General features: G+C 43.7%; 1 protein-coding gene across 3 annotated transcripts in view; it reads left to right on the forward strand.

Annotated features, from left to right (window-relative positions):
* FAM161B (FAM161 centrosomal protein B) overlaps positions 1-26,292 on the forward strand; it is a 351,011-nt gene that overhangs the window by 21,214 nt on the left and 303,505 nt on the right. For all 3 annotated transcript variants that reach the window (XM_033950765.1, XM_033950766.1, XM_033950767.1), the window contains exon 2: positions 10,263-10,549. In XM_033950765.1, the coding sequence (XP_033806656.1) occupies positions 10,263-10,549 (287 nt within the window). The remainder of the gene's footprint in view (positions 1-10,262; positions 10,550-26,292) is intronic.

The following is a 26,292-nucleotide window of genomic DNA, read 5'->3' on the forward strand; positions in this document are numbered from 1 at the left end:
TCATATATGAAACATAGAAACATAGAAATAGACGGCAGATAAGGGCCACGGCCCATCTAGTCTGCCCACCTTAATGACCCACCCCTACCTTTCTCTGTGAAGAGAACCCACGTGACGATCCCATTTTGTCTTAAAATCCGGCATGCTGCTGGCCTCAATCACCTGAAGTGGAAGACCATTCCAGCGATCTACCACTCTTTCGGTGAAAAAGTATTTTCTGGTGTCACCGTGCAGCTTCCCTCCTCTGATTTTCCACGGATGCCCTCTTGTAGCCGTGGGACCTTTGAAAAAGAAGATATCTTCTTCCACCTTGATGCGGCCCGTGAGATATTTGAACGTCTCGATCATGTCTCCCCTCTCTCTGCGTTCCTCGAGTGAGTATAGCCGCAACTTATCCAGCCGTTCCTCGTATGGGAGGTCCTTGAGTCCTGAGACCATCCGGGTGGCCATTCGCTGGACCGACTCTAGTCTCAGCACATCTTTCCGGTAACGAGGCCTCCAGAATTGTACACAGTATTCCAGATGGGGTCTCACCATGGATCTATACAATGGCATAATGACTTCAGGCTTATGGTTGACGAAACCCCTACGTATACACCCTATGATTTGTCTAGCCTTAGATGAAGCCTGCTCCACTTGATTGGCAGTCTTCATGTCTTCACTGATGATCACCCCTAAGTCCCGTTCTGCTACAGTCCTTGCTAGGATCTCGCCATTAAGGGTGTAACTTCTGCATGGGTTTTGGTTGCCAAGGTGCATGACCTTGCATTTTTTGGTATTGAAACCTAGTTGCCAGATCCTAGACCAGCGCTCCAATAGGAGTAGGTCGTGCGTCATATTGTCGGACATTGAGTTTTTGATCGTTACACTCCTTTCTACTACATTGCATAGTTTGGCGTCATCTGCAAATAAAGTTATTTTACCTCGAAGCCCTTCTGCTAAGTCTCTTATAAAGATATTGAACAGGATCGGGCCCAAGACCGATCCCTGCGGCACTCCACTGATCACCTCTGTCATTTCAGAGGGGGTGCCATTCACCACCACTCGCTGAAGCCTGCCTCCAAGCCAGTTCTCAACCCATTTTGTCAAAGTGTCACCCAATCCTATAGAACTCATTTTGTTCAACAGCCTGCGGTGTGGTACGCTATCGAAAGCTTTGCTGAAGTCTAAGTATACGATGTCCAGGGGCTCCCCAACATCCAGCTTCCTCGTCACCCAGTCAAAGAAGCTGATCAGGTTGGATTGGCAGGATCTCCCCATAGTAAATCCATGTTGACGGGGATCCCGTAGATTCTCCTCGTTCATGATCGTATCCAATTGACGTTTGATTAGAGTTTCCATCAGCTTGCTCACTATTGATGTGAGACTCACCGGTCTATAGTTTGCAGCCTCCATTTTGCATATCCTATTTGTGTTTCTAACTTTACCCTGTAAAAAAAGAGAGGGAACCCCCACTCCCCTGGAATATAATCTCTGTAGTAAGAAGAAAAGTCCATCTCTATAGCAACCAGGTCAAAAGCCAAACCTTATCTGCCACAAGTCTCTGGAGACCAGACTGGGCACACATTGAAACAATGGAACTAAGCTACAGCTTGGGTTATCTTCTCTTGTCCTTCAACAAAACTATCAATTAATTCTAGGGTCCTAAGAGAATGCTGCTCTTTCCCTGTTTCCAATGACCTCAGCACAAAGCACATATGTTTTTTTCCAGATCACTATATTATCATATTTGTCTATCTGGTTCATGTTCTGGCTTATCCAATTGTAATTTTATATAGCCATGCATAAAGCCTTCTCTTGGATTAAGTCCCTATCTTATCAATATATATTCCCTCACTAGTAAAATCCAAAGTGATGAGAAGCCAGCGTAGTAGCTATTTCATGCTTGCCTATTCAAGTTTCAAGTTTATTAGGTTTTATATACCGTCTATCAAGGCTATCTAAGCGGTTTAATAATCAGGTACTCAAGCATTTTCCCTATCTGTCCCGGTGGGCTCACAATCTATCTAACATACCTGAGGCTATAGAGGACTAAGTGACTTGCCCAGGGTCACAAGGAGCAGCGCGGGGTTTGAACCCACAACCCCAGAGTGCTGAGGCTGTAGATCCAACCACTGCGCCACACACTCCTCACATCTGTCCATTTTTAATAGGCTGTCACCCCCAGGTTCATTTGAAATGAAGGGCCACATCAGTTTGGCAGGATTCAGCTGTATAATATGCTTTCGGCTCCAAAGTGGCTCTATGTATTCCAGATGCTGCCCTTTTTTTGAGGATCTCCATCCACACTAAAGAAATACAAAGAACAAGCTACCTTTTATAAGCAATCATTACAGGTAGCCAAGAAAAAATACTATGCCAACCGTATTGCTACTGCAAAAAACTCTTCAGCGCTATATTCTATTGTTCGCTCACTCTTTCCTTATGCTAGAAGATCCGGCCCTAACTCAAATCAACGTACAGCACAAGCCCTTACTGAACATTTTGACCAAAAGATCAAAGGGGTACGAACTACACTTGTTAGCACGTCAATGTCTAAAACACCTATTTCTCCTCTACCTAAATATTCACTTCCCTTCAGTTCTTTTTCTGTCTAACTACACTTGATGAGCTGAAGGCTATAACCCAGGGACTAAACCCAAGGAATAACTCTCTAGAAAATTTACCTCCTACTATCCTTAAAAATCATTTCAATACTTTTGGTCCATTTTTACTTAACATGGTTAAATAAAAGCCTCTGTAGCGGCTACATACCGCCTTCTTGGAAATCCGCTCTTCTATTTCCAAAGCTCAAACAAATAAACATATCCAAAAACCAAATCAATAATTACCGTCCTATCGCTAACTTACCTTTTTTAGCTAAAATAATTGGAAAAACTGGTCTTCAATCAATTGTCCAATTTTGCTGAAAAAACTAATGCTCTGCACCACTACCAAACAGGTCTTTGAAAAAAATCACTCTACTGAACTCTCTCTCATCAGTTTAACAACCTCAATTCACTACTTTAAGGACATCATAAATCCTCATTTCTGATTTCCTTAGACCACAGGTGTCAAAGTCGGTCCTCGAGGGCTAGTCGGGTTGGGGAAATCCAGTCGGGTTTTCAGGATTTCCCCAATGAATATGCATGAGATCTATGTGCATGCACTGCTTTCAATGCATATTCATTGGGGAAATCCTGAAAACCCGACTGGATTACGGCCCTCGAGGAGGGACTTTGACACCCCTGCCTTAGACCTTGCAGCTGCCTTTGACACAATTGATCATTCCCTACTCCTTACTCGACTAGAATCTATCAGTATCTCTGGTACAGTTCTGCAATGGTTTTCTTCTTACTTTCAGAATTGAAACTATAAAGTCGGTTTCAATGACTCTATTTCTTCCACCATTTACCAAAGCTATGGAGTCCCCTAAGGCTCAATTCTTTCTCCCCTTCTTTTTAATATATTCTTGACACCATTGCTCACTTTGGCCCAATCTATAGGTTTCACTGTATTTACATTGAAAGGTCACTTGGACACACAAAGTCAGAGGCGTGAAGAAAGTACAAGAGGTTTATTCACAGCATGCTGGACTCTAGTGCAGTTAACAGCCTGCCTACTAGAGTGTCAGAAACAGGAAATATAAGGACTTTTATGCCCTTTTCGCAAACTAATATATGCAAAAACTACAATTTTCATTTGTTACTTCTATAACTTTCTACAATTATTATTGGTCCTAAGCCAGCACTTATGATAGGTTCAGAGATACAACTTATAGTCCTATAGGAAACTAGCTCATTTCTCTGCTTATCTAAATCTTACAGGTCTAAATGTTACATGTACAGAAGGGCAGGGCACATCATGGCTCAAACTCTTATCTATTCAGCTTACAATGTGGTAAGGCAGGGACATACATTTCAGGCAGATGAAGTCAATAGATTATACACTGTTTTCAGCTATGTAGGCCAGCGTAATATTTTAAACAACAGTTAACTATTTCATGACCCTACAACATATGCCGATGATATCCCCACCCCCTAAATCCTACATCACCTGATGAAATAACAGAAATCAATCAAAAACTCAAAATCAGCTTTTGGCTTCAGCATAACAAACTTTCACTGAACATCCTTAAAACTCAGTGTTCTCCCCAGGGCCTTTCAGCCGGGCGCTACGCCCAGCTAATTTAGATGACCGCCCGGCTGTCATCTATGCAAATCCTGCTGCTACCGCCGCTGCTCAACATAAAAAAACAAGCAAAACAAAAAAAACCACCTCTCACCGGCTTGAAGACACGAACTCGGTGATTTGTATTTATTTCACAGGCAGCTGCCTTAGCCCGTAGCAAACTCATGCTTTCGGGGCTCTAAGGTGTGTGTGCCGGCTTCCCTTCTCTTCCCTCTGAAACCGGAAGTTAAGTCCGGCGGGGGGAAGAGAAGGGAAGCCAGCACGCACACCTTAGAGCCCCGAAGCATGAGTTCGCTAAGGGCTAAGGCAGCTGCCTGTGAAATAAATACAAATCACTGCCAATAAGCACGGGACGGCACATCAGAAGCCGATCTGAAGGGCAGTCCTCAGGTTGCCTCCAGTTTTGCTCAGGAGGGTTACTGAGCTATTTTGCTGGTTTTTTTTAACCAGGCTCTATCCTCTGATTGAGTATGTTTCCCTGTCTCCAGAAAGCAGAATAATCCTGCTGCGTTAAGTGAAGCTGCTGATAATGCCTCTGCTCAGATCGTGTGGCTGCAGTGAGTCTGGGACAACTCTGAGAGGGAAAAAAGGTGTCAAGTTCCCTTCAGTTCCAGCAAGCAGGATGATCAAGACCACGTGGGGGGTTTCTGCCTCGGGAAAGTTTAGTTTTTGGTCTCTTGGATTGTTACTCGGTTTGTAACGTCATTTTTTTTTCTTGAGAGGGAGCAGAATCCGAGTTGTGCCTCTGCCACTTGAATTTCCTGGCGAAGGAAGGGAGTCGGTTGCTCTGATCTTTCCTAAGTCACAGCAAATGCCCATTGACCCCCAAAAGAGGCAGGACAGCATGTCATTATTAATCATTTGTATGCATCTATGGGTAGAAAAGAGTTTTCTCACTGGGTTCCAGTGCTGTTTGCTATTTGAACTGCAGTGCTTAAGGTGTGCAGCTCAGAAGAGAGGTGTTTTTTTGTGGGTTTAGAAAAAAAAAAATCATATCCCTTACAATACAGGGAAAAAATCTTGGCAAATCACCAGATGAGAGCTGCTACTTGAAGTTCCTACAATGGTATGATTTTGAAGTGCAGGGATTTTCATGCTGTGCATTGTGCACAGATGTTGGTATGAGTTAATGATCGCGCAAACGGGGCTATGTGCATGGCTGCTGTTTCCAAGTCCTGCAAGAAGGTAGAGTTGTAGTTCCATGACAGAAATTGAGTTTTCTCTGGGCTCTTTTCAAAACTTCAGGCCAATGAAAAGTTTGTGGGTGCTTTCTCTTTGAGAACTGGCCACCACATCCATCATGAAACTAAGAGCACTGAGCACTTTCTCTTTGAAAAAGTCATCTAAGAAAATAAGTATTCCCATAGATTTAAACCTTCCTTTTCTGGAAACTGCATCTGGGTAAACAGCTTAAAAAATTGCTCTGGGATTAGGTAAAATAAGGATTGCCCGGATCCCACAGATCTCGCACAGCTCTGTGGCATGGGATCTGCAGGGCATTTTAATACCCGCAGACCTCACAGTTCCCACTCACCCTTGAGGTAAGCAAATTTTTAAGGATGTGAGGTAGGATCTGCGAGGTTCATGGGGCTGCAAGATCCTCGTTTTACCCAGTCCACTAGGTTTGTGTGTTGTCACTACGCATGTCATGCACAAAATACATATTTTTTTGTGGTGTTTTGGGGGACACGAGTGACTAATTATACTTTTCTTGGATCTCTTTTTGGTATCAAAGTTGTTCCTTAAGGATCTTTTTCCTGTACATATTCTTGGCCCTAGATGGAAACACCAGGGATGGACTGTCATAGGAAAGGAAGGGCAGAGAGGGTGGACAGTGGATGCAAAAGGGTCAGAGAGAGGGTGGACAGTGGATGCAAGGGTCAGAGAGAGGGTGGACAGTAGATGGAAGGGATAGATAGCGAGAGGGCAGAGGCTGGGTGGAAGGGGCAAAGAGAGATGACATATGTTGCATGGAAGGGAGTGAGGACAAACGTTGAATAGAAAGAAGAGAGTGAAGAGAAGATGATTAAAGCAGAAACGACAAAAGGTAGAAAAAAAAATTTGTTGCTCTACGTAGAATCAAGTAGTATTATAACTATTGATTAAAGTTTATACATAGGAAATGGAAATAAGGCAGTTTTTTGAGACTAAACCCCTTTCCTCAGGTCAGGACAGGATACCATAACAACTTTATACTGTACTGTCTTGAAGAAAGATTTGGTCTCTGAAAGCTAATTGAAAAATAGATTAGTCCAATAAAATGGTATTTTCTTATTTCTCATTATTTGTTTTATTTCTATTTGTTAATTTGTAAAGTGGTGATTGTTATATATCAGTTTTTTCAAATTTACATCTACTGTCTTTATATTTTGCACAGTAATAGGGGACATGTGTCACTGTTTCTATGGTGTTGCATTGTATGCAGAGTCTGGGTTCTTGGCAGTTCAGTTTAACTTTTGTGTACATATTTCTATTTTTAGTTTGTGATTATTCCATATTGGGCGAGGGTGTATCTGTGTTCTGTGTGTATAAAAAGGACATGGCTTTCTGTTAGCAATGACTGTACAGGATCAATTGACTGTGCAGGATCTGGCTTTAGTTTTACAATGTGTGTGTTGGTGTTCTAGTGCTCACTGCAGTGTTTAAGATGCTGCCTTTTCCTAGGTGCACCTTTGTTGTGTGACTCATGGATTATTACTAAAAATATATTTTTTTTATATAGAGAAGGGTTTAAAAAAAATGATCAGCACTGGCTGTCATATATACTAGGTACGCCATAGGATTTAATGACCCTATTCTTACTTTACTGTTGACGTAAGTGTTGTCCCCCCACTATCACCACACACACACCCATTATAAAGAATTAAATTAAAGTTGTATTAACAAGCAGCTTTCAAATGACATTATAAGCAAATAAAAATAAAATATTTTTAATACATTGCTAATTATTACCTGCATCTTTACCTAAACTGTTTTGCCCTAGCTCTCACTTTGATCTTAATCTGCTACTTTATTATTTTGCTGTAGTGCAATCACACAGGTCTCCTTCAAGGCTCAGTAACACCTCTCCATAAATTATGTGGAAGAGGTCTGGAAGTGGGGCTTGCATCTATTTCATATCCTCAGTGAGACCTCAGGAAGGAACCTAGTGATCAAAACATTATTAGAGGTGCTGTAGAGCTGTTTCTTGTATGACTGGATGAGCTATATTTATCTTTTTTTTTCTTAGTTGTTTAAATTCATGCAGAAATAAATGGCTAGATTGAACCCAATGACTTCATTAACGCATTTCCTTTTTTTTTAAACCTTTATACCATTTGAAAGAGGGCGCATATCTAATTATTCACTTCTAGAATTGGATACTTCTTAAATTTAGTAAAAATATTCTGGCACAAGTGTCAAACCTTAAAAAAGGAAGTCATATTGAGCATTGGAAAACAATAATAATTAACTAATAAAAATAGTACACATTTAGGGCTCATTTTACAAAGGTACGCTAGCGTTTTTAGCGCACGCATCGGATTAGCGTGCGCTACCTGAAAAACTACCACCTGCTCAAGAGGAGGTAGTAGCAGCTAGCATACGGGGCATTTTAGCGCATGCTATTCCGCGTGTTAAGGCCCTAATGCACCTTTGTAAAAGGAGCCCTTCATTTTCTCCTCTACCAAATTTCCCCACCCCACCCGGCTACTTTTTCATGCCACCCGGCTGGAAAAAATTTCTGGGGAGAAAACTGTAAACTACTAGTGTCCTTTTCTCGCTCTCTCCAGATGAACATTTATGTCTACCTATCTGTATCGATTCTTCCTCAATTCAAATGGATAGTAAAGTCAAACTTCTCAGAGTTATTTTAGATAAGGACCTCACCTTTCATCACCAAAATTATGTTAATGTTATGCTAATGTTTTCATAAGCTTAGGCTCATCCGCTCTCTCTCTCCTTTTCTTGATTCCCCCCTCTATCAATATTCTGATTCACTCTTTTTGTAATTTTAACCATAGATTACTGCAATGCCCTTTATCAAGGTATAACCCAGAAAGAACACTGCTGTTAAATTAGTCTATCATGCAAAAAAATTTGACCATATCACTCCTCTCCTCCGTAAAGCATATTGGCTACCTATCACTCTTCGTCTCGCCTATAAAATACTCCTAACCTTTAAAACAAAAAACTCTAACCAACCAGCATTTATAAATAAAAATAAACTTTTGATCCCATATTCATCTTCCAGGGCCTTGCGATCTAACAATCAAAACCTACTTTCCATACCGTCAATACGCAAATTGTTTTATGATACTACTCGTAAATCTATTTTTTCAGTTACTGCCCCCTCTCTGTGGAATGCCCTCCCATTAAATCTTCGATTAGAGAATTCTCTTGAAAAATTTAAAACCAAACTCAAAACTTTTCTCTTTAAAGATGCCTTTACTCTTTAGTTCCAGCTTCCGCTTCTCAAACCTTTAATTTCTGTGAAGCCCTGAAACATCAAACACTTCTTCTGAAGCAATCCCCACCCTAATGTTTTGCCACTCCCCTTTTACCTTCCTTTTTTTATTAATTTACTTTGCTGTATTTTAAACAACTTTTCCCTCCCCAACTTCCCTTTTTTTCTATGTATGTTAATATGAATTCATCTAGTATTTTTAATATTTGATAAAATATTTATTTACCTATTTTTAATTGTTTTCTATAATCCTATATAATAAAACGCTAGCCGCGCATGCGCACTCCTACCTGTGTGTTCCGTGATCTGTAGGTCGTGGCAGGCAGGAGAGCGGATGCGCGGTTAGGACCCACACTCGAGCGCTGTGGCCGACTCAGGATTGTGGGAGGATGCGCCACGCAAAGTGCTGCATAGGTACTGGAGGGAGAGGGACATACCGCTTCTGCACATACCGGCACAAACCTCCCTCCATCGTTGGCAGCCGCAGTACGCTAAACAGGCTGCTTCGCGGCTTTCTCCTGCAGTTGAGTCCTTCTGCTGCGTCACTGATGATTGTGGCAGGGGAATTTCCCCTTGATCAGCTCAGCCAGTAGGACTCCCCGAAGCAGCGATTTTCAGGGAATCCTGCTGGCTCAGCTATCAGGGGATTCCTATGCCGCAATCAGCTGATGGCAAGGAATTCCTTGGCAAATGTAGCTGAGCTGCCTATCTTTGCGATCAGGCAAGTGTGCATCTCTAACTGGTGCGAATCTAATCTAATCTTTGGTTTATATTACGGGTCATCTCCCAGTGGAGCTTGACTCAGTTCACATATAATTAAGACTACAATACATAGCAGAAAACATAGGAGAAGGAAGAACTAATTAAAAACTAAAGTGCATAATAAAAGCGTAAGAGAAATAACTATAATATTGGATGCCGGTGATAGAGACTTACAAGGATATGATAGACACTTACAAGATCATGAAGGGCATAGAGAAAATGGAGAGGGACAGATTCGTCAAACTTTTGAAGACTACAAGAACAAGAGGGCATTTGGAAAAATTAAAAGGGGACAGATTCAAAACCAATGCTAGGAAGTTCTTCTTCACCCAGAGGGTGGTGGACACCTGGAATGTGCTTCCAGAGGGTGTGATAGGACAGAGTACGGTTTTGGGGTTCAAGAAGGGATTGGATGATTTCCTGAAGGAAAAGGGTATAGATAGAGGATTACTATATAGGTCTTGGACCTGCTGGGCCGCCGCATGAGCGGACTGCTGGGCATGATGGACCTCTGGTCTGACCCAGCAGAGGCATTACTTATGTTCTTATGTGTGATTGACATGCAATTCTCGGCCGCCATGACCAGTGTCCTATACAGAATCAGGCCCTTAATCTGCTATTTGAACATGTGGATGCTTCTAAAATTTATCACTTTTATTAATTTTTTTTAATAAAAGCTAAATGCATACTTTTGACACTGGAAAAGAGTGTGAGCCAGTGTACTGTTTTTCCCAACCCTGGTCCAAGAAATGTCCCTTCCCTCCCACCCATATACACAAAAGCACATCATGCCCTTGCACATCAAGCCTATTTCTGCACTTAAAACTTTTGTCTTATTTAAATGCCTTTGAAAACTGTCCTAAATGTCTAATTCTGACATGTGCAGGTGTTTCCACCTAAAGTTTCCTTGGATTCGGAGGCAGAAATATCTCCCAGAGAAGGCAAACTACTGGATTTTCTTCAAGAAGATGATGAAACCGTCTCTGATGAAATTCTTTTTGCCAAGCTGCAGGCTCTGAAAATACAAAACCAACAATATCTGTTTGAATTAGGCACTCGGTACCAGGCCCAGTCAGAAGGGGAGAAACTGTGCCAAGAGGCAAAAGAGCTAGAAGGCTTCTTCCAAAAGAATGGACAACTGAAACTTTGTAATGAATCCAAAAAGGCTCTGAGGTAAGAAAATCCATTTAGGAAATACCGTATTTTTCGCTCCATTAGACGCACTTTTTCCCCCCCAAAAGTGGGTGGAAATTAGGGTGCATCTTATGGAACAAATACCCCCTCCCCCTCCAGTTACCTATTTTTAATGCGGCCGCCCTCCCTCGCTGGAAGTCTTGCCCGTAGCTGGCTGGCAGGTGACAGGCAGGCCCTGGCCCTCTTCCTCCTCCCCGCCGTTCCCCGCGCATACCTATTTTATTTTATTTATTTTAAAAATTTTTTTACTACTATTCGCAGCTAAGGAAGCGGTGGAAATCAGGCAGTCAGCCAGCCTTGGCCGCGAACAGAAGTTAAAAAAAAAAAAAAGGTATGCGTGGGGTGCAGCGGGGAGGAGGAAGAGGGCAAGGGCCTGGGTGAGGAGGAAGAGGCCGGGGCCTGCCTGCTGCCTTCCTGAGGGGTAGGGAGGGAAGATGGAGAGACCGGGGCCTGTCTGTTTGCTCTGCCCAATTAAAAATAGGGAGGGAGAGGCCGGGGCCTGTTGCCTGCCTGCCCTCCCTACCAAATTAAAAATAGAGGAGGGAGAGGCCAGGGCTTTCCTGCTCCTTGCCTTGGGGAGGGGAGGCCTGCCTGCTTGGGAGGGGGGAAAGTCTGCCTGCCTACCTACTTACCCATCTGTCCTGTCCCATCTCTACCTGCCTGCTTGCCCTGTCCCTACCTGCCTACCAGCCACTAGGCCTGCCTGCCCTGTCCCGGCCTACCACTAGACCACCAGAGGGGGGACAGGGTACAGAGCCTGGCAGGGAGGGGGGACAGAGTATAGAGCTTGGCAAGGAGTGTGGGGTTGGGTGCAGAGCTTGGCAGGGAGAATTTGGTTCAGAATGGATTTTTTTCTTGTTTTCCTCCTCTAAATTTAGGGTGCGTCTTATGGTCAGGTGTATCTAATGGAGCGAAAAATACGGTACTTCTTTCAACCAGCTCACTAATGACAATCTTTGCAAAAAAAATAGTACTATTTTATGACTATTAAAGCAGCAGCAAAATCTTGAGGGGTTACAGTTTACAGAGGTTTAGACAATTAGCTAAAATTTTTTACAGACATTAATAAAATTATGCAATATTGATGATGTCTACAGACATTAATAAAGTTAAAACCACAAAAAACACCTTCACTATAAATATTTCTGTATCGGCCTTGTCTTCACAAACTGTAACATTTTCCAAGGCTTTTTTGCTTGTTTTTTAGGCTGCTGGGATTTACCTCTTGGTCTTCTTATAGATGTGGAGGGGCATAATAAAAAAAAAAAAGTCTAAGTCCCCTTTTGGCTTAAGGCCTTAAACGTTGAAAGTAGAAGCAGGGAAAATGTCCATTATCAAAAAAAACGTCCAAAAGGAGGCTTTTTTTTTGATAATGGCCTGCCTCTACGTTCAGCTGTTTAAATGCCCAGACCACCACTACATCTAAACTTACACCATGTAATCAACCTAAAAAAAGCCTAAGTCCCAAACGCCCAAAACAAGGGCTTTTAGGCGAAGGAGGAGCCAGTCCTTCATCTAAAAGCTGGATTCTGTAACCGGTGTCTGTCAAAAGCACCGGTTATAGGGGCATAAGGAGAAAAACAGGCCCCGCCGGGCCAAACACGCGAAAGCGAAAAGTAAATTTTTATTTTATTATTTTTTTTTTTTTACTATAAAAAAGAAAGAAAACAAAAACTGACTAAAAAGTAAAAAAATAAGCTGTGTGAGCGGGAAGGCAGCGAAAAAATATCAACAGCTGTTGATGAAGCGACTTCTTAGCTCCGCGGAAACTAAGAAATTGAGGGACTGCGCACCCTATGTTGGGTGGGAAGGGACTCACACATGCGCGGTTTGGGCTATCGCAAACTTTCTAAACTCTTAAAGTGGTGATGCACTTTTAAAGTGGTCCATTCTGGGGCTCTGTCGGTGACGTCACCCATTCGTGAGAATATGCTGCCTGCTTGTCCTGGGCTAAAAGATAGAAGTAGAAAGGAAGAGATTATTACTCAAAAGCGTCTTTGAAAAGGAAACACTTTAGTCCGCCTTTGAATTTATCTAAGTTTTTTTTCAGCTCTCAGGATATTCGGTAGGGAATGCCAGATTGTGGGGGCTGTAACCAAGAAAGAGGTGGTTCGACAAGTGCTGATAATTTTTAAGGAGGGAATGTGAAGGAGATGTTAAGAAGTTGATCTCAGAGCTCTGGAAGGATCATAGCGGATGACGATTCTATCAATGAAAGCAGGTTCGTGGGATTGTAGGGTTTTGAATGTGAGGATCTACTTCTCCTGTTTCTATTCTGCTTCTACTGATTTATATAATGGTTTTGTATATCTTATTGATATGCCAATAAACAGTTATTGATAAAAAAAATATATATCCAGCGATAGCGGGCAGATTCTTTTGAGCTCTAAAAGTCCCTTTTACAAAGCCCCAGTAGCAATGCTGCTGTGATAAATGCAGTATATATACCGCACCTACCGCAGCAGCATTGCTACTGGGACTTTGTAAAAGGGACTTTTAGAGCTCAAAAGAATCTGCCTGCTGTCGCTGGATAACATCTGTTATGGTAAGTAACTGTGCTTTCTACACTCTCCACTTCCAGCCTCTTTTTCAAAGAGGACCTTCTATTTCCCCCTCCTCATGTTCTTCCCTTTTCATGTCTGCTTTTCTTGTAATTATTGTATTTCACCAGAACTTACCTATTGTTTCTGTTTTATGTCCTTAATTTGTCTTGTCAATATGTCCTTGTAAGTCTCCCCCTTGTTTTTAATATTGTAAAACGTTTAGAATTCATAATAGGAGTTTCAACAAATTTTAATAAAACTTGGAAACTTGGATCCCATACGAATAAAATGTAAACTTTATTGAGTCCAAAATACCCAACGTGGACCACATTTCGCCCCAAACTTGGGCTACATCAGGGGTTTGCATCTAAAACATACATTAAAAATATAAATAAGGGATCCCTATATACAATAATAATATACATTCCAGTGCAATAGGTGAGACATTCTAGACCACAGGGTTATTTCCCTTTATCTGCATAGGATGCAGAAGAGAATAATAAGTTTTTCACTCTGCCTCTAGGGTACATCACAGGCTAGCTTAGCTCCTCTCATCAGTCTCTCTCTTCTGCATGTGTCTGAAGTGTGTTAGTTCTGCTTTCTCCAATTTTTTTTAATTCGATGTAGTTTCGTTCCCTTTCGCGGTTCTTTCATGTTCTATGAACATTTGAAGTGCTGCTTGCTTGAGAATTCACAGACTTCGGTCTGTAGCTGACAGGCCGATCCCTTCGAGGTACCTGTCAGCCAGTCTGCTAGTCTTTCTTGGATGTTAGGGCCATCCCTGACCTTATCTCACTTCCTGTTAAGCAAGGAGGTCGAGCGCAAACTGTTCAGCACACTTAGGGGGCTTAGCGGTGTTCTGCAGCTTGCAGGCTGTGTTTTCGCGCCTCCACCCATCTCCCTGCGCTGTCAGTAGTCTGCAGGGGTGGAGGCATAGTCAGACAGTGGAGTCTAAGGAAGCTCAAAGATCAGCTTGAGGACAGCTTTTCCAGCAGTGTGGTAGTGAATTCTCACTCTGGCTCTTAATCGGGGCTAGAGAGCAGCTGCAGTTTCTGTGACCAGCATTTATGAATAAGAGGAGCTGACAGGCTCCAAAAACTATTTCTAAAACTTAATTTCGAGGGTATTGAGTGTTTTACTACTACTACTACTACTACTACTACTACTACTCATCAGCTTCCCCCATATGATCGCAGGAGAGATCATCCCTGGGCAAGGTGTCTAGATTAGAGAATGACACAGTGGCTGTGACCCATGGCTAGCTGTGGGTAGCCGCGGGTAACCCGCAGAAACAGTGAGGGAGAAAAAAGTGCTCACTGTGGGTATGGGGACAAGGCCATCCACCGCCCCGTGGAGCGGTGAATGGCCTTGTCCCCACAGTTAAGGGAGGGAACGCACGCGGTCACCAATTGCATGTGGCCCCATCTCTCCTTTCTACCTACCTATCTGAATCTATCTATCTCACTCCCTTCCTCTTATCTTCACGGCGCGTTTTGAGTAACTTCTTCATAAAGCCGTCGAGCCTGCAAGCAGTAGCATGCGTGTGTGGGCGGAAGCTTCTCCTCTGACACAACTTCTGGTTGCATCAAAAGAGAAGCTTCCACCCACACACGCACGCTACTGGTTGCAGGCTTCGACGGCTTTGAAGAAGTTACTCAAAATGTGCCGCGAAGGTAAAGGGGAGGGAGGGAGGGAGGGATAGATTCGGGTAGGTAGGAAGGAGGGAGGGGGCTGCGCAAGGTGTGCCGAAGGGAAGGGTGGTGGAGGAAAGGAGCAGACACTGAAGGGAAATGGGGGAGAAGACACTGAAGGGAAATGGGGAAGAGAGAGTGGGGAGAAGACGCTGAAGGGAAATGGGAAGAGAGAGTGGGGAGAAGACGCTGAAGGGAAATGGGGAACAGAGAGTGGGGAGAAGACGCTGAAGGGAAATGGGGAACAGAGAGTGGGGAGAAGACGCTGAAGGGAAATGGGGAGCAGAGAGTGGGGAGAAGACGCTGATGGGAAATGGGGAGCAGAGAGTGGGGAGAAGATGCTGATGGGAAATGGGGAACAGAGAGTAGGGAGAAGATGCTGATGGGAAGAAGACAGAGATGCCAAATTATGGGGGAGCAGAGGGAAGAAGATGGGTGCCAGACCAATTGGGGGGGGGGGTGAAGGGAGAGGCACAGTAACGGAGCAAATGGAAGACGCAGAGAACATAAGAACATAAGAATTGCCGCTTCTGGGTCAGACCAGTGGTCCATCGTGCCCAGCAGTCTGCTCACGCCGTGGCCCTCTGGTCAAAGACCAGCGCCCTAACTGAGAGAAGACAGACAGTGGATGGAAGGAATTGAATGAGAAGATGAGGGAAGCAGAAACCAGACAATAAAGGTAGAAAAAAAAATTATATTTCTTTTTTTTTTTTTTTTTTTTGCTTCTGGATAAAGTAGTATATTAGTTGTGTTTATAAAAATTTATAAACAAAGCCCTGCCAGCTGACCATCTCTTTCTCTAGTTCAGTAGCCAGAACTTTGATTTATAAGGAAGGAATAAGCTAAATATTGCAGTACTAACATAAGAACATAAGAATTGCCGCTGCTGGGTCAGACCAGTAGTCCATCTCCCCCAGCAGTCCGCTCACGCGGCGGCCCCCAGGTCAAAGACTTGTGCCCTAACCAAGACCAGCCCTACCTGCATTCGTTCCGGTTCAGCAGGAACTTGTCCAACATTGTCTTGAATCCCTTATGTTCGTACAGAATCTATCCCCTTTTAACTTCAGAGAGTGCCCTCTCGTTCTCTCTACCTTGGAGAGGGTGAACAACCTGTCTTTATCTACTAAGTCTATTCCCTTCATGATCTTGAATGTTTCGATCATGTTCCCTCTGTTTCCTCTTTTCAAGGGAGAACAGGCCCAACTTTCCTAATCTCTCACAGTACGGCAATTCCTCCAACCCCTTAACCATTTTAGTCGCTCTTCTCTGGACCCTTTCAAATAGTACAGTATTCCAGGTGAGGGCGTACCATAGCCCGGTACAGCGGCATGATAACCTTCTCCGGGGAAGGAAGGAAGGAAGGGAAGAACCATATTATCCTTCTATGAACTCTAAAGGAAAGTGAGCCCTCTGAGAGTGCTACACACCTTAGAAAAATATTCAGTTGTTTACAGGATAGTATTATGAACGTTTATGTCTTGATATGCTGGGAAGATTTGGGGGGTCTATGAATATTTGAAAAGTCCCAGATGAAGTTTAGCCAAATAGTGGATTGTATACCCAACTGATGGCAGTTAGAGAATCGAAAACATTTTTTGGTGTCTAGGTAGCTTCAAAAAATGTTTTCGATTCTCTAACTGCCATCAGTTGGGTATACAATCCACTATTTGGCTAAACTTCATCTGGGACTTTTCAAATATTCATAGACCCCCCAAATCTTCCCAGCATATCAAGACATAAACGTTCATAATACTATCCTGTAAACAACTGAAAATTTTTCTAAGGTGTGTAGCACTCTCAGAGGGCTCACTTTCCTTTAGAGTTCATAGAAGGATAATATGGTTCTTCCCTTCCTTCCTTCCTTCCCCGTCTGTTTTCCCTTCTCCGTTCCTTTTACCTCTTCCATGTCCAGCAGCACCCCTTCCCTGCTCCCCCTGTCCAGCAGTAGCCCTTCTCCGTTCCTTTTACCTCCTCCTCCTCCTCGAGAGGGTTCAGAGGAGAGCGACACGTCTGATAAAAGGTATGGAAAACCTGTCATATTCTGAGAGATTGGAGAAGCTGGGTCTCTTTTCCCTGGAGAAGAGGAGACTTAGAGGAGATATGATAGAGACTTATAGGATCATGAAAGGCATAGAGAGAGTAAAGAGGGACAGATTCTTCAAACTTTCAAATAATAAAAGAACAAGAGGGCATTCGGAAAAGTTGAAAGGGGACAGATTCAAAACAAATGCTAGGAAGTTCTTCTTTACCCAACGTGTGGTGGACACCTGGAATGCGCTTCCAGAGGACGTAATAGGGCAGAGTATGGTACTGGGGTTCAAGAAAGGATTGGACAAATTCCTACTGGAAATGGGGATAGAGGGGTATAGATAGAAGATTACTGCACAGGTGCTGGACCTGTTGGGCCACCGCGTGAGCGGACTGCTGGGCACGATGGACCTTGGGTCTGACCCAGCAGAGGCATTTCTTATGTTCTTATGATCTGTTCGTGATCCCCTTCTTGATCATTCCTAGCATTCTGTTCGTCCTTTTCGCCGCCGCCACACATTGCGCAGACGACTTCATTGACTTGTCGACCAGTACTCCCAGGTCTCTTTCCTGCGGGGTCTCTCCAAGTACCGCCCCGGACATTTTATATTCATGTATGGGATTTTTGATACAGACGCGCATCACCTTACACTTATCCACGTTGAACCTCATTTGCCATGTCACTGTCCATTTTTCGAGCGTGGTTATGTCATGTTGCAGATCTTCACAATCCCCCTGCGCCTTCAATACTCTGAATAGCTTCGTATCGTCTGCAAATTTAATCACCTCGCTCATCGTACCAATTTCCAGGTCGTTTATAAATATGTTGAAGAGCACGGGTACAAGTACCGAACCCTGAGGCACTCCGCTCGTGACGCTTTTCCAATCTGAGTTTCCCTAGCAACAGCAGCAGATGACTCCAGAGACCAATGGGATAGCACACATCTACCAGCAGGCGGTGATAGAGAAACTGATTAAAAGGTGGTCCAATTGGCTGGCACTCCTCCTGTATCTCCAGTATTCTCTATCTCCCAGCAGGAAATGGTCGCTATTCAACTAGCTCCTGAATTCTGGCTGTGACTGGAACTTTATTTTCTCTTGTTGAGGTTTCTCTTCAGTGAGATTGCCATTCTGTTTCTCCTGTTGAGGTTTCTCTTCAGTGAGCTGGCAATGCTATTTCTCCTGTTGAGATTTTCTCTTCAGTGAGACAGGGGTGTCCGGCTGAACAGTGCCGGCTTTAGGGGTTACATCTAAAGCCCCCCCAGGTCCCTGACTCACCCTCCCTCCATTGCTAGAGGGTCTGACTGGGTCTCAATTTTTTTCTTTTTTCCCTTCTCTGTAAAAAAAACAAAAAAAAACAACCCACAGTTGCTCCATTCTGCTCTGTTACTGCTGCTCAACCAGCTTTAACTGGCTTCAACCGGCCCTAACAACAAGCTTGTGAGTATGTCTCTGTTTTTTACTGTCAGTTGAACTTCAGGTTCTGTTTGGGAGTCTTAGTAATGTGGGTTCGGTCAACGTATTTTATTGAGGCTAAGTTTTATGACTAGAAATCCGTGGAGGGTGCCGGGACTTCCCGCCCTTTTCATGCACGCGCTTGGTTTCCTTGTTGGTTACAGCACAGCGATTTCATGCTCACACTTGTTCTCATTGTTGGGTTTCAGTGCAGCAGTAGTCCTGTTTATTCTGAGGCTCTCTTTCATCTTTGTCACGGCCATGTGCAGCTGATTGTGCAGGTGCCGGTTTATAGCAGCGCGCATGAGATGGGACATGTTTTTTCCGGCGCTGTGGGCCGTTCTTCTGGTTATTCCCTGAGTCTGATTTTCTTTCTATGCAAGCCGCGGCAGGGTAAATTTTGCGGGGCTGACTATGTTTCTAGGAGCGTTGATGCAGTGGCCACGTGTCAGCGAGAATCAGGCGTGCGCTTGGGTCTCCGGCGATGGCAGGAGAGCTGCTGCGTTCCGGTAGTTTGTTTCCAGCCGACTTTGGTCAGGGTATGCCGGGGCTTCTCTCCTTTCCGGTTCAGACAAGTTGTATGTGTTTCACCAGCTTTGGGACAAGCTTGGGCAGATTTATATGTCTATGTCTGTGTTCCTGCTGTACTCCCTTGAAGGAAGCTGCTTGTTTAATCGGACTCTGGGGTTAGCACTCAAGGGGTTTACCAAAGAGACTCTGACCTGTGCTAGGTCACCCAGTCTCAGTTTGTTTCCAGACAGGGGCGACATACGGCAACTCACGGCACGGTGAGATCAGCAGTAAGATAGTGCCCTGTACTTCACACAGGTATCTCATTGTCTATCTTGGGGTCCCTGCAGATCGAGCCTTTGTCTGTTGGTAACTGTCCTTATTTGGGCCTCTGTGCTGAGCTGCATGTGTCTAGTAGTGGCACAAGATATATATGCTTAAAGGTAGTTCAAACAGTTTCCAAGTTCGGCTGTCTCTATGGGCATAATGACACTGCGCATCTTCCTGCGGCCAGGACTCTCTTTCTCTATTTCTGAGGGGGCCTGGACTTCAGATTTCCATGCTTATCACGCTGGCAGTGGCGTACCAAGGGGGGGGCGGGAGGGGCGGTCCGCCCCGGGTGCCAGCCCTGAAGGGGTGCTCCCGGCCTTGCCGTTCAGTCCCCCCACACCCCCGAAGGACCGCTCGCCCAACTGACCTTCCTGCACCACCTGTGAAGCAGCAAGCAGCAGGATCGCGAGGTCAGCTATCCCTGCACTGCTTCCTGCGCCGCGGTCCCGCCCCTCCTCTGACGTCAGAGGAGGGACGGGAACGCGGTGCAGGAAGCAGCGCCTAAGCAGCGCAGGGATAGCTGACGTCGCGATCCTGCTGCGGCTGTTTTATAGGTGGTGCAGGAAGGTCAGTGGGGCGAGCGGTCCTTCGGGGGTGGTGGTGGTGGTGGGGACTGAACGGCAAGGCCGGGAGCATAGGTAGTGCTGCTTCATAGGTGGTGCGGGGAGGCCAGGGGGGCAAGCGGTCCTTCAGGGTGGGGCGGGTGGGCAGGAAGGCAGGCATTCAAGGGGGAGGGGGGTGACAGTCAGGCAGGCCTTCAAGGGGGGGGGACAGGCCTTTGGGGAGGGACAGGCCTTCAAGGGGGGGGCAGGCAGGCCTTCAAGGGGGGACAGGTCTACAAGGGGGGGGTGCAGGACTTCGGGGGGGCAGGACTTCGGGGGGGGACAGGCAGGCAGGCCTTTAAGGGGGGGGACAGGCCTACAAGGGGGGGGACAGGCCTACAAGGGGGTGGGACAGGCCTTCAAGGGGGGGGCAGGCCTTCAAGGGGGGGACAGGCAGTCAGGTCTTCAAGGTGGGGGGGACAGGCCTACAAGGGGGAGGGACAGGCCTTCAAGGGGGGGGACAGGCCTACAAGGGAGTGGGACAGGCCTTCAAGGGGGGTGCAGGCCTTCAAGGGGGGACAGGCAGACCTTTAAGGGGGGACAGGCCTTTGGGGGGGACCCTGGTTTAGAAGTACACGGAGGTAAGGGGGTGTTCAAAGAGACGTGCATATGCCAAACTTTGGGGGGGGGATGAAGAAATAATGGGTCTGAAAATAGAGGAGAGGGAGAGAAATGATGGACCATGGGATTTAGGGAGGGAAGGAACTGAAAGGGAGAGAAATTGGACACAAGGGATGGTGTGGAGGAGGGATAGAGATACTGGATAGGAGGGTAATTGGGAAAAGAAAGGGAGAGATGGTGGACTCTGGGGTGGTGGGGAAGGAGGGAGAGATGCCGGATGAAAGGGTAGTTAAGAAAAGGTGGATCAGTGGAGGGAGATGAAAAAAAGGAAAGATACCAGACTTCCTGGGGAGGGAAGGGAAATGGAAAGGGAGGACAGAGTTGGCAGATGGATGGTTAGCACGCCAGAAAGAAGAAAGAAGGAGACCCTGGCAAGCAAGTTATCAGAAGAAAACCAGAGCCTTGGACCAACAAGATTTGAAATATAACCAGACAACAAAAGGTAGAAAAATTAATTTTATTTTCTGTTTTGTGATTGTAATATGTCAGATTTGAAATGTGTATCCTGACAGAGCTGGTGTTGGACTGCAAACGTGAGCTAGGATTTAACAGAGAGAGGAAAAGTCCTTTTTGTTTCTTTATTTTATTTACACCACAGCGCCAATGTGGTTAGGAGAAGCCAAAGGGGGTGAAAAAGCTATAAAACCCACCAGGAGTTTTGAAAAAAATCACCCAACTGAGCAGGAAAATCGAATTGAAAAACCAATTCAATAGGCTGAATTGAATCGAAATTTTTTTTCCTGAATCTGGCAGCATTAGTTTGCGCTACTGTCTTAGACTTTAGGACCTGGGATTGGGGAGAGATGGCATCCTCAGTACTTTATAATGCAAGTGAAATGAGGATTTGGTCAGACTTTTGAAGGGTCTGCAGAAAAAAAATATTGTATAGGCCGGGGACATGAAACAGCAGGAAATGGGAACTTTTCTTCCTTCTATTTTTGTGAATGGAAAGGCTGAGGATGTCAGAGAGTTTAGTTAAAATATGTGCTTTATAAGAAAATATAATAATGTGTTTTATAAAGTTTATAGCATAGCTGGCCTACCCAGTGAGGTGTTTCTAGTGGTGGTGGTGGCAGCGTGTCAATGTGTTGAGAGGAAGAGGTGGTCTGGGAAATTCTGCTGAGCAAACTTCGGGCCCATTTCCACCCCCCAGTTAGTCCATTCCACTCAACTGGTTCACACACTGAGTGGGTCTTTGGGTGTTGTGTTGGGATCTCTTCCAGTGGTTTATCAGTATCTCCTTGTGGTCCAAGGAAGGAAACTTTGTTAACCTTAGCATTGACCTTCTTCTTTTTTATGAGGTCCGAGATCTCCATAGAGAACCACTGGAGTTTATTGTTTCTCTGCCGTTTACTTACTGTTTTTATATAGCAGTTGGTTGCTTCGTGTAGGGTAGATTTCAGAGTTGACCACATTACCTCTACATTATCTGTTTCGGCTTGATTTTGCAGCGACGATGGACAAAATCTCCCATGCTTTTGAAGTTAGTGCCCTTAAAGTTGAGGACTTTTGTTGATGTGTTTGATCTAGTGAAACCTTTCATGAGGTTGAACCATACTGTGTTGTGGTCACTGGAGACCAACGTATCGCCTACCGAAACCTCTGTGACACTTTCTCCATTGGTGAATATCAGGTCCAGTATCGCCTGATCCCTAGTGGGCTCCAATACCATTTGTTTGAGTCGTGCTCCCTTTATGGAGGTTAATTGCCTTCTGCTGCCGCTGGTCGTAGCGGAAAGTTTGTTCCAATCTGCATCAGGCATATTGAAGTTCCCTAACAACACTGTGTCTCCATGCAAAGTGATGTTCTCTATATCTTCAATTAATTCTATATCCATGTCTTCCTGTTGTCTTGGAGGTCTGTATACTACACTAAGATACAGGCATTTGTCATTCCCCCTGGCCAGGTTCACCCAGAGGGTTTCCCTGGTGTACTTGACATCAGCGATTCTGGTAACTTTGATGTCCTCTTTAGCGTATAGTGCTACCCCCCTCCTATTTTGCCCTCTCTGTCTTGACAAAGTAAGTTGTATCCCGGTATAGCCATATCCCACCCATAGGAATCCATGAACCAAGTCTCGGATATCGCCACCACATCGAGGTCGGCATTCCTCATTTCCGTCTCCAATTCCAGAATTTTATTGCCTAAACTCTGGGCATTAACGTACATAGCCCACCATACCTTATGTTTGCTAGGTCTCTGTGGAGATTTTCCTGCCTGAGTTAGAGTGACTCCTATAGTACTGTTTGCAATGTGAGTACTTACCTCAGACTCAGAAATGGAGTGGCAAATTACCTCGCCAGGATGGTTACTTACCATGCCAGTACGTGAGTGGGTATCCTCCTCCCAACTTACCTAGTTTAAAGCCCTACGAAGCAGGCGGGCTAGTCGGTGTCCAAAGACGTTCTTACCCCTTCTGGTCAGGAGGAGCTCGTCTGGTCACTGTAGTCCGTGCAGTGCCTCTCCATGGTTCAGGAATCTGAAGTTCATCTCCTACCATAAAATTTGTGGGATACATAGTAACATAGTAGATGACGGCAGATAAAGACCGGAATGGTCCATCCAGTCTGCCCAACCTGATTCAATTTAAATTTTTAAATTTTTTCTTCTTAGCTATTTCTGGGCAAGAATCCAAAGCTTTACCCGTACTGTGCTTGGGTTCCAACTGCCGAAATCTCTGTTAAGACTTACTCAAGGCCATCTACACCCTCCCAGCCATTGAAGCTCTCCCCAGCCCATCCTCCACCAAACGGCCATATACAGACATAGGCCGTGCAAGTCTGCCCAGTACTGGCCTTAGTTCAATATTTAATATTATTTTCTGATTCTAAATCCTCTGTGTTCATCCCACGCTTCTTTGAACTCAGTCACAGTTTTACTCTCCACCACCTCTTTCGGGAGCGCATTCCAGGCATCCACTACCCTCTCCATAAAGTAGAATTTCCTAACATTGTCCCTGAATCTACCACCCCTCAACCTCAAATTATGTCCTCTGGTTTTACCATTTTCCTTTCTCTGGAAAAGATTTTGATCTACGTTAATACCCTTCAAGTATTTGAACGTCTGAATCATACTTCATTGACAAAATCGACAAGATTAGATCCACATTCACCTTTAACTCACCTACTAAACATGACCAAGTATCTATTGAGGTTAGCTCGCTCTCTTCAAAATGTTCCTACTTCAAAATTCCAAATCTACTTGAAATAGAATCTGTCATAAAATCCATGAACATCAAAGGTTCTCAATTAGATTCAATTCCTCCATTCTTACTCAAACGCTTCTTCACTATTTTTGGTCCAGCAATTCATACTCTAATAAGTGAAAGTTTAAAACAAAGTATCGTTCCCGTCGTCTGGAAACATTCACTCATTCACCCAATCATTAAAAATTCCAAAATCAATGCTGAAGATCCATCAAATTATAGACCCATCGCTAATCTCCCTTTTTTATCTAAAATAACTGAGAAAGTCGTGTTCAATCAGATTTCAGATTTCATTGAAAAAACTAACATTCTCCACCCCAACCAAACAGGTTTTAGGCAACATCACTCCACAGAACACTCGTTAATTGGTATGACTACCACTATCCATTATTACTTAGATCACCATCAATCAGTTCTCCTAATCTCATTAGATCTTTCGGCAGCCTTCGACACAATCGATCACAATTTACTACTAAACAGACTTCAATCAATTGGTATTACAGACCAAGTCCTATCTTGGTTCCAATCCTACTTTTCTAATCGTTCCTCTTCTGTTTCTTTTAATAACACAACCTCTGATACTTTTAATACAGCTTACGGTGTCCCTCAAGGCTCTATATTGTCTCCACTTCTGTTTAATATATTTCTTTCTCCTTTGCTGACCTTATGCCAATCCATAGGCTTCAATGTATTTGCATATGCCGATGACATTCAACTCTTACATCCCATAGATACCAATAATCCATCCGATTCAGCATCAATTAATATTAAATTAGAAAAAATTCATAACTGGTTAAATGAAAATAGACTTGCATTAAATATTAAGAAATCCAACGTATTACTCTTCCCTTTAAAGGAGAACTTTAATCTACAGTTCCCTATTTCCATTAAGGGTCAACCATTACAAGAGGTTTACAACATAAAAATACTAGGCGTTATATTTGATCAAAAACTTACTTTTCATGAACACATAAGTAGTGTTATCAAGTCTTCATTTTTCAGGCTCCGCCAAATACGCTCTATGTCACAATTTCTTAGTATTAAATCTCTTAACATTCTTATTCATTCTCTTGTCATTTCAAAAATAGACTATTGTAATGCGTTGCTTATAGGAACAGCACAAAAAGAAATTAAACGATTACAAATGATACAAAACACATCCATAAAACTTATTTGTAAAGCTAAAAAATTCGACCATGTAACGCCCCTTCTTAAAGAAGCTCATTGGCTACCAGTTGCCCATAGAATAATATACAAACTTGGTCTGCTTACTTTCAAATCCCTTTTTTTTAAAACACCAGCTTTCATTCACAAATTATTAATACCTTACACTACCAACAGAACTTTAAGATCTGCAGAACAACATTTATTATCTATCCCATTTTTAAAAATAATAAATACGCGCCGCCAGTTTATGTTCTCCGTTACTGCTCCCCAAAATTGGAATTCCTTCCCTATTTATCTAAGAGAAGAAACTAATATAGAAAAATTCAAAAGTAAATTGAAAACTTTTCTTTTCAATGATGCATTTATAAATTAATTTTTTTAAAAAAAATCAGAAATCATTTTTTTCTCTTTCTTCAATCACCCTACCCTTCCTCATGTCCTTTCCCTATATGTCTCTCCAGACTTTTAATACAATGTAAATTCTCCCCTTAATTCCTTATGTTTCCAGTTCGTTGCATCTGTCTAAAGTTGAGTTTGTTTTATCTATTGTAGTAATAATTTTAATAATGTAATTTTATCATGATGTACATCGCTTTGAATCCAGATAAAGCGATTAATCAAAATTTTATTAAAACTTGAAACTTGAAAAACTTGAAACTTGAATCATATCTCCCCTGTCTCTCCTTTCCTCTAGGGTATACATATTCAGGGCTTCCAGTCTCTCCTCATACGTCTTCTGGTGCAAGCCTCCTATCATTTTCGTCGCCCTCCTCTGGACGGCCTCAAGTCTTCTTACGTCCTTCGCCAGATACAGTCTCCAAAACTGAACACAATACTCCAAGTGGGGCCTTATCAATGACCTGTATAGGGGCATCAACACCTTCTTCCTTCTACTGACTACGCCTCTCTTTATACAGCCCAGCATCCTTCTGGCAGCAGCCACTGCCTTGTCACACTGTTTTTCGCCTTTAGATCTTCGAACACTATCACCCCAAGGTCCCTCTCCCCGTCTGTGCATATCAGCTTCTCTCCTCCCAGCATATACGGTTTCTTCCTATTATTTTTTTTTTTTTTAGTTCAAAATTTGTATTGAATTTTGAAAAAATACAAACGGTGATCAGCAATAAGGTGCAAAATGTTACAAACAAAAGATGCATAGAAACTGAACAGAAATATATGCATCTGGGGGAGTATAAAACTCTGCTACAATGAAAGTATGCCAATAGCCCAGTATCCATGTAGGGTGGGAGGAAAAGGAAAGAGAGGAAGTAAAGAGAAAAGAAGGGAAGAGCAGGTAGAAAGTAAGTGAGTCAGCAGAAGATGGAACAGTCAAAGGAGAGATTGAGAATGAGATTGCATAAAGGTGTCCAAATATTGCCAAGGAGAATGTAAAATGGAGAATGAGGTAGCAGGTCTCGATAGTCTTGTTATATTTAATTTTTCAGATGTGAATTTTTCATATCGATGATATAAACATAGTGAGTTCCACCAGAAAGTGTAATCCAGAAGGGAAGCTGATTTCCAATTCTTGAGAATGTGCATAAGGGCTGTGGCGAACATTGTGTCAATC

The sequence above is a fragment of the Geotrypetes seraphini genome, chromosome 7 (genome assembly GCF_902459505.1).
Source record: "Geotrypetes seraphini chromosome 7, aGeoSer1.1, whole genome shotgun sequence".
Classification (NCBI taxonomy): domain Eukaryota; kingdom Metazoa; phylum Chordata; class Amphibia; order Gymnophiona; family Dermophiidae; genus Geotrypetes; species Geotrypetes seraphini.